Below are 6886 nucleotides of genomic sequence, written 5' to 3'. Positions count from 1 at the left end.
CTTGTGTGCTTTGCCGTGGGTGAGTCCGTGTGTGTGTCATGAGTGCAGGTGGCGTTGGGGGAGCTATTGAATAGGAAGTGCTCTGATATTTATAGGAAACTGCTCTCCGGTTTCAATGACCCACCAAAAAAAAACGTGCCGGCATGAGTGTGCTTAATCCCTGCTCATCCGAAGTGTGCCAGAGCGGCTTTCTCCCCCTCCCTTCTCGCCTCCTCTGTTCATATAACCCAGGCTGCCTCCAGCCAGCCTTTGCCCACTTGTCTCGCTGGTCCTGAGCACGCAAGGGTGCAGCGCGTCCCTGAGAATGAGCACCTTCTTCTCGGAGACCGTGTGGCTCTGCCTGGCTGTCACTGTCGTGCTGGGAGGCATAGCTCTTTGCAATGTCGGGAAGAGCCCGGGGCAGGCTGGCCGAAAGGTGGTCTGGCTGGCAGGCCTCTGGGGAGGGGCTTACCTGCTGCTCAGCCTGTCCCTGTCCTGGAGCCTGGTCCTCTGCCTCCTGTCCTGTTTCCTCCTGTACACTTACCTGTCTGGTCAGGAGCTGCTACCTGTGGATCAAAAGGCAGTGCTGATCACAGGTAAGTGGACGGCTCTGCTGTTCTCACTCAGGGCGGAATCTGGCGCTGGCTTTGCTGCAGCGGGACTCTTTCAAATTAGGTTTCACGATAAAATACTTGGCATGGAGTAAATGAAAGCGCATCCCCAAGCGTCTTTCGTGGCAGGGTTTTGGTTGGCTTTTTTTCACGAGGTGAACTGGAAGGGGCTGGGGGAAGACGGACGGACAAGGTCAAGGGCACCTAAGCCGCGATTTTGTTCGTTTTCCAGGATGAAGCAACAGCAGCAAACCTCCCGGCCTTTCGTGTGTTTTCTTGCACCCAGGAAAGCTGCATCGGTTTACTTTAGGCTTAAACGGAATTTTGCTCTGAGATTAATGTTTGGCTGTGTTGTGGGGCTGGGCTCTTATTCTTTAGATGTGCAAGAAAGCTTGCAAAGTCAGCCTCTCCTTAGACTCCGCTGTGTTTTTGAAATATCCAAGGGACTCCTACCTAGGTTGGAAATTTTGCAGTTCGCTGCTGTCAAGAAACTGTGCCTTTTGTCTTCAAATCTGTCATCAGACCGCTAATGTTTCTTAATTGAATCAGGTTGGCAGTGTGTCTGGAAGGCAGTTGCCTGTTAGCTCAGCGACCGATTTTTTTCCTTCTTTGTGTTTCTTTTTCCACTGCAAGTGTGAGGCCAAATTAAATTCCTCTGTGTTGTAAAACTGGTTTGTTTGGTTGTGAAGTTCGAGCTTGGACCGGGCTGTAATCAGGATTACCCACCTTTATCCTAACACAGAACGGCGTGCCACGGTGGGGCATCAGCTGCCAAAGCATTTGCCCCAAGGTCATCGCCCCACGCGCTGCCCCTGCTGGGATGAAGGCAAACTCGGTGTGTGGATGGCGGCAAAACCAGGCTCTTCTCGATTCACTGAGAAATGGACTGTCGAGTGACCTGTCCATTTTACCTTTGACGTTAACCCAATAATAAAACTCTCTCTTTTTTTTTTTTTTTAAAGATTTATTTATTTGACAGATAGAGATCACAAGTAGGCAGAGAGAGAGGAGGAGGAAGCAGGCTCCCAGCTAAGCAGAGAGCCCGATGCGGGGCTCGATCCCAGGACCCTGGGATCATGACCTGAGCTGAAGGCAGAGGCTTTAACCTGCTGAGCCACCCAGGCGCCCCATAAAACTCTCTCTTAAATAAAACACAGGTGAGAGATTTGGAATGTTATGGAAAACAAACTTCTCTAATGGGTGTGTGTGTGTTGGGGGAGGGGGTGGGCAACAACCCAAACAGTTCAAAGGTAGAAAATACAGTTGATCAGTGGGATGTTAACCTGAAGGGTATCTAGTATCGTCTGGAATCATGCAGCTAGAAGACGGGGTGGGCTTTTTCCACTTTCTCACTAGAGTTCTTTTTTTCTTTTTAAAGATCTTATTTATTTATTTGACAGACAGAGATCACAGGTAGGCAGAGAGGCAGGCAGAGAGAGAGGAGGAAGCAGGCTCCCCGCTGAGCAGAGAGCCCGATGCGGGGCTCGATCCCAGGACCCTGGGATCACGACCTGAGCCGAAGGCAGAGGCTTTAACCCACTGAGCCACCCAGGCGCCCCTTCACTAGAATTCTTATGGAGGGCTGAGTGAAAAGCTATAATAGCAGTGTAAAATGCTCTGTTCTGTGTGCAGTATCAGGTACCCGTGGTCTTCAGAAGAATTACAGATTTTTATTTATTGTACTTTCTACTTGCCAGAAAGAAGATGGAACAATTAAGTATGTTTAAAAAAAAAAATAAATCTGTGCTTGATGCTAACAGGACACGATCTCTCGGAGGTCCAGCTAGTCCCGGGAAATCAATTTCAGGGAGCAGTACTTCTCAGCCTAATAAGTAAAAATAGCAAACTTAGGAGTAAACTCTGACAGACTTCAAGGTGACTGAGAAAACGGGAATTCGTGCTTGTTTATTTTTCTTGTCAATGTACTTTATCCTCTGTGTTTGAAGATGTAGGCATGCAGAAACGCACAAAATACACTCCCAAGTCAGTTAGCCGACATCAGCTATTGAAATGTCCTGACTTGTGTTTCGTTGCGTGTAAAATGACTGATTCAATTAGGAACTCAAACCCAGTGACTAATCCCTCCATGAAATGTTTAGCAATTAAACAGCTTAGAATTAAGAAAGGAGCTGCATCCATTGAAGGGTGACGGCGATGTTCCCTTTACATTTCTTTAGTCATTTTCATGAGGAATGCAACATTCTAGAGATTCTAGAGGTTTCCAGACCTTCGAACTAAATGGAGAAATTTCAAATGAATTCATCTAGTTAGACCAGAATTCATTACAAATAAGGCAGCATGACTCGAAATAGTAATCTTTGTTTTGGGTCAACTTATGTTCTAAATGGGTACGCATTTTGGTGTGGTTGAACACCTGTGATGGTGTGTATCAAAAGACATAGGTTTTATTCCTTTTTCAGAGAAGTCAAGATCTGGAAACTTCTCTGAAAGAAATAATCTGGAATATGGGAAAAGGGTAGATGCAAAACAGCATGATACATTCACAACGTTGTTCGGCACCATCATTTACCATCGTGAACTATCATAAGCAACAAAAATGGTGATAAATTGCCGTCTATCCTCTGGGTGTAACAACGGACAGGCCTTAAAGAGGACAACCATAGGACTATCTCACAAAATGGAAAACTGGGCTGACGGACGACCTAGGGGCTCCATGTGTTTGAATAAGACTGTTCCCATGTTAGAGAGTTAGGAAAACACAGAAGGACATCGTGAACGGTTGGGTTTGAGCCCTTGTATTTGTTTTCCCCGTAGAATTCCTCCAGAGTGCAGTTCTGTCCTTATATAATGAAAATATTTTAAGAAGAGATCATGTTAAAAGGATGGAGTCCTTTTCAGTGCCTACTTCATTGCAGACCCAAGTGTAAGAGAATTACAAAGACAAGTTGGAAAACAGTAACTTTTTTCTTTGGGTCCCTTATGTCATTTTGCTAAGATATTCAAAGGTCTTTTGTCTCAGAGACCTGTAATTATGGTGAGAAAAAAATAGGCAAAGCATAGAGCTTCTGAAACATCATGTATGTCTTCAAGGCGACCGTGGCCCTTCAGTTTTTTAAATGGCAGTGAACTTCGTGCAGAGCAGGCCTATATGCTTGCAACAGCATCTCAGGCACAATATAATGGGAAAAAAATGTTGAAGTCTGGGTTTGAACCCTGCATTTAGCTTGACTTAGGCTGCATCTTCCAGGAGCAGGGCTTGAGATGAGCATGTGTTTGTAAAGGATTTATTAGGAAGGTTTCCAAGCAACGTTGGTCTGGGGATAGAGAAAATGGACAGGGACAGAGTAGGAAGCCAAGCCAGGGTTCACCCTCCAGGGGACCTGGCTGAGGATCATATTGGCTTAATCGCCTGGGTGGCTCTGGAGGCAGTTAAGGTCACGCATGAACAGACGAGAGCTGTCCGCATTGGGGGCCGGGGAGCTGTAGTCCCAATGTTCTCACACCTGTCAGTCATTAGTTAAGGGCTGTCAGAGGTGGCGAGGTGGGGAGGCTTAAACTCCTGGCACTTGTGGTTTTCCATGTTCACTGGCAAAGTGAGCTCCTGTGTCCTGGGCAGTCCTGGGACAAAGTCGCAGCTGCTGGCTGCTGAGAGTGGAGAACTCCATGGATTAGAGCACACAGAGTGGCCAAAGGATCTGGGGCAGGGCGACATTACCTGTTACATATTCTTAGCAGCTGTGTGACCATTGGTACCCAGCTTTGGGCTTTTGAATTTCTGTTTTCTCCTCCATAGACTAGAAATGACAGTGTGCACACTCTCTGTCTTGTAGATGACTTTCGGTGGATGAGACAGAGGGAGAAGGAAGGAGGGATGGAGGAGAAGAGAGAGGGGGGAGGAGGAGGTGATTTTTGTGCATCAGGGAGGGAGGGGAAAGGTTGAAGGGCAGGGTTGGGTAGAACAAAGAAAAAAGAAGTCTGAAAAAGAAATGGAGAGAAGAAACACCCATTTATTCATGCAACAACTATTTATTGAGTGCTGGGGATGTGTGGATCCCCACACATGTGGGGTGTGTGGAGTGTGGGGATGTGTGGTGTGCTACCTAGAAGCAGTGGGGGAAGAAAATTAAAGCCCATGCGATTTCTACACTGTCAAGTCAGGGGATCAAAGTTCCCAGTTCCCCTTGATCTTTGACCACTGGGTTTCTTCCTCCTCTGAGATGGTGCATTTCCCTTCTTAGCCTACCCTTTGAAATAGGTCGAAAACACAAAGGTAACCGACTTCCTGCCCATTTATCCTGGATCCTCCATCCTTCCCAGCCATCTCCATTCAGCATCTGCTGGGTGCAGGGCCCACACGTGAGGGCTTTACAGTCTGCTGGGAGAGGTGTAAGCATGGCTGTGCGGTGGGGTGCAGAGGGGCCTCCAGAAGGATTCCCAAGTGCCTGGAGCCCAGGGGTGGGCGAGGCTCCTGTGTTGGAGGCTGGGGAAAGCTTGACCCAAAGGGGACCTCATTAGGTATTAAAAAGCAGCTTTCTACAGGGAAAATAGAAAGGTCTTCCAGGCTCATTGGTCAAAGCAGCTACGACACAATACAACTAATACTCATTAAAACTTGTTGAGTCGGGTCATTTTTAATTGGAATTTTCAAAACTGTACAATGAGGGATGGATGAAGGGCCGGAAGAAGGACCTGTGTTGTGCAGAAGTCCTTATCTTAGGCTCCAAACAAAAGTCCTAGGTGAATGGTTATCCCTTCTGGGACTTATTAAATAGTCCAATTGTGGTTCTTTTTTTTTCCCCCCAGTCGTGGTTCTAAAACTCAATACTGTTGACATCCTCTTGGGCTCCTTTCGATCTAACATTAGGTTAGTAAGATGGCTAAATATTGACAGTGGGGCATGGGACTAAGAAATAACATTTCCGTGCTCAGAGTTTTACATTTTATATTCGATTCTCACAACCCTAATCACTTACATCTTGTGAGCCAGGGCACTATGTGTCCAAAGTTACTGAGCTACTAAGATCAGACCCACCTGCCACCCACCCAAAGCCATGGTCTGAACCACTGTCCTTATCCATGTTACCAACTGTTCATGGTGTCTAGGATATAAAATGTGTTTGTTCGATCAGCAAGTAAGTGTTAAAAGATCTATTCTGCGTACAAGATTCTGCTTGATGTCAAACCTGGCAATTGATTGGATGCAAGAGATCCAGATGACAAGATAAAATGAAGGGACCACGGAGGGATGGGGCTGTTTGAAAAGGGTGATGATTTCAGAAATGCCACAATGGTGAATCTGACTTCAGGTTTGATTTTGAGGGCAGGGAGGGGGCAATGCAGGTGGAAAGTCACTGGCAGTTGGAAATACAAAACGAGGCCTTGGTTAGGTTTAGAGAAGGAGCCTGGAGAAACATGGGCCACTTAGTAATGGTTGAAGCCATGAGGCAAGAGCTCTTTGAAGTCTATAGTAAGAAATCAACATGGTCTGCCATGAGCCTGTAATCCAGTGAGCCTATGGAATTTTTTTATATGATCACATATCCTGCTTTATCATTCACTTTAAGCTTTTTTTAAAAGATTATTTATTTATTTATTGGACAGAGAGAGAGAGAGAGACAGAGATCATAAGTAGGCAGAGCAGCAGGCAGAGAGAGGGGGGAATCAGGCTCCCCGCCGAGCAGAGAGCCCGACGAGGGGCTCGATCCAGGACCCTGAGATCATGACCTGAGCCGAAGGCAGAGGCTTAACCCACTGAGCCACCCAGACGCCCCAGTCATTCACTTTAAGCTTTACCTTAGCCCTCTACAAAGAAGCATAAAAAGGTATTGCTAACCAAGGTAATGTTGTAAAAGTTGGAATGTGATTTTATTGGGCATTCTGGATGGATTGTTCCGACCAGGGGAATGAAAGTTCCTCCCCCACCCCCATGTATTGTAAGCTTTTTGAAGGCACAGGTGAGGTCTTTTTCATGACCCTTTCTTTCTTCTCAGTCTCTGCATCCAGGAGAACTAATGCAATGTTAATGAGTGAATCAGTTGTAAGTGAATAAACCAAGCTGGTATAATGTCCTTCCCTCTCTGTGGTCATTGGCTGGATACAATGGCTCTGCCCCAATCTGCCCATGAGCTTCGATCCTTAACTCTGCTCATTCTTTCTGCTGGGATCACCTGTGTAGAAAGGACACCGTGACGTGGCAGAGCTCTAAAGGCCCCATTGTTCTACAGTAACTTAACTATTGGCTTGTTCTGGACAGAGCTTTGTGATGACTTTGTTCTAAGCATGCTCCTGCTTACCCAGGATATGGTGCACACAGAACATCCTCTGGCCCCGACCAG

At 46.6% G+C, this 6886-nt stretch overlaps 1 protein-coding gene across 1 annotated transcript in view; it reads left to right on the top strand.

Annotated features, from left to right (window-relative positions):
- Positions 1-145: 145 nt before the first annotated feature.
- HSD17B2 (hydroxysteroid 17-beta dehydrogenase 2) overlaps positions 146-6886 on the top strand; it is a 73611-nt gene continuing 66870 nt past the window's right edge. The window contains exon 1 of the mRNA XM_045988181.1: positions 146-575. Coding sequence (XP_045844137.1) covers positions 305-575 — 271 coding nt within the window. The 5' untranslated portion in view covers positions 146-304. The remainder of the gene's footprint in view (positions 576-6886) is intronic.

Source organism: Meles meles, chromosome 19 (genome assembly GCF_922984935.1).
Source record: "Meles meles chromosome 19, mMelMel3.1 paternal haplotype, whole genome shotgun sequence".
NCBI classification, from domain to species: Eukaryota; Metazoa; Chordata; class Mammalia; order Carnivora; family Mustelidae; genus Meles; species Meles meles.
The sequence above is the reverse complement of the archived record's forward strand: the minus strand, read 5'-3'. Positions and strand labels throughout refer to the sequence as shown.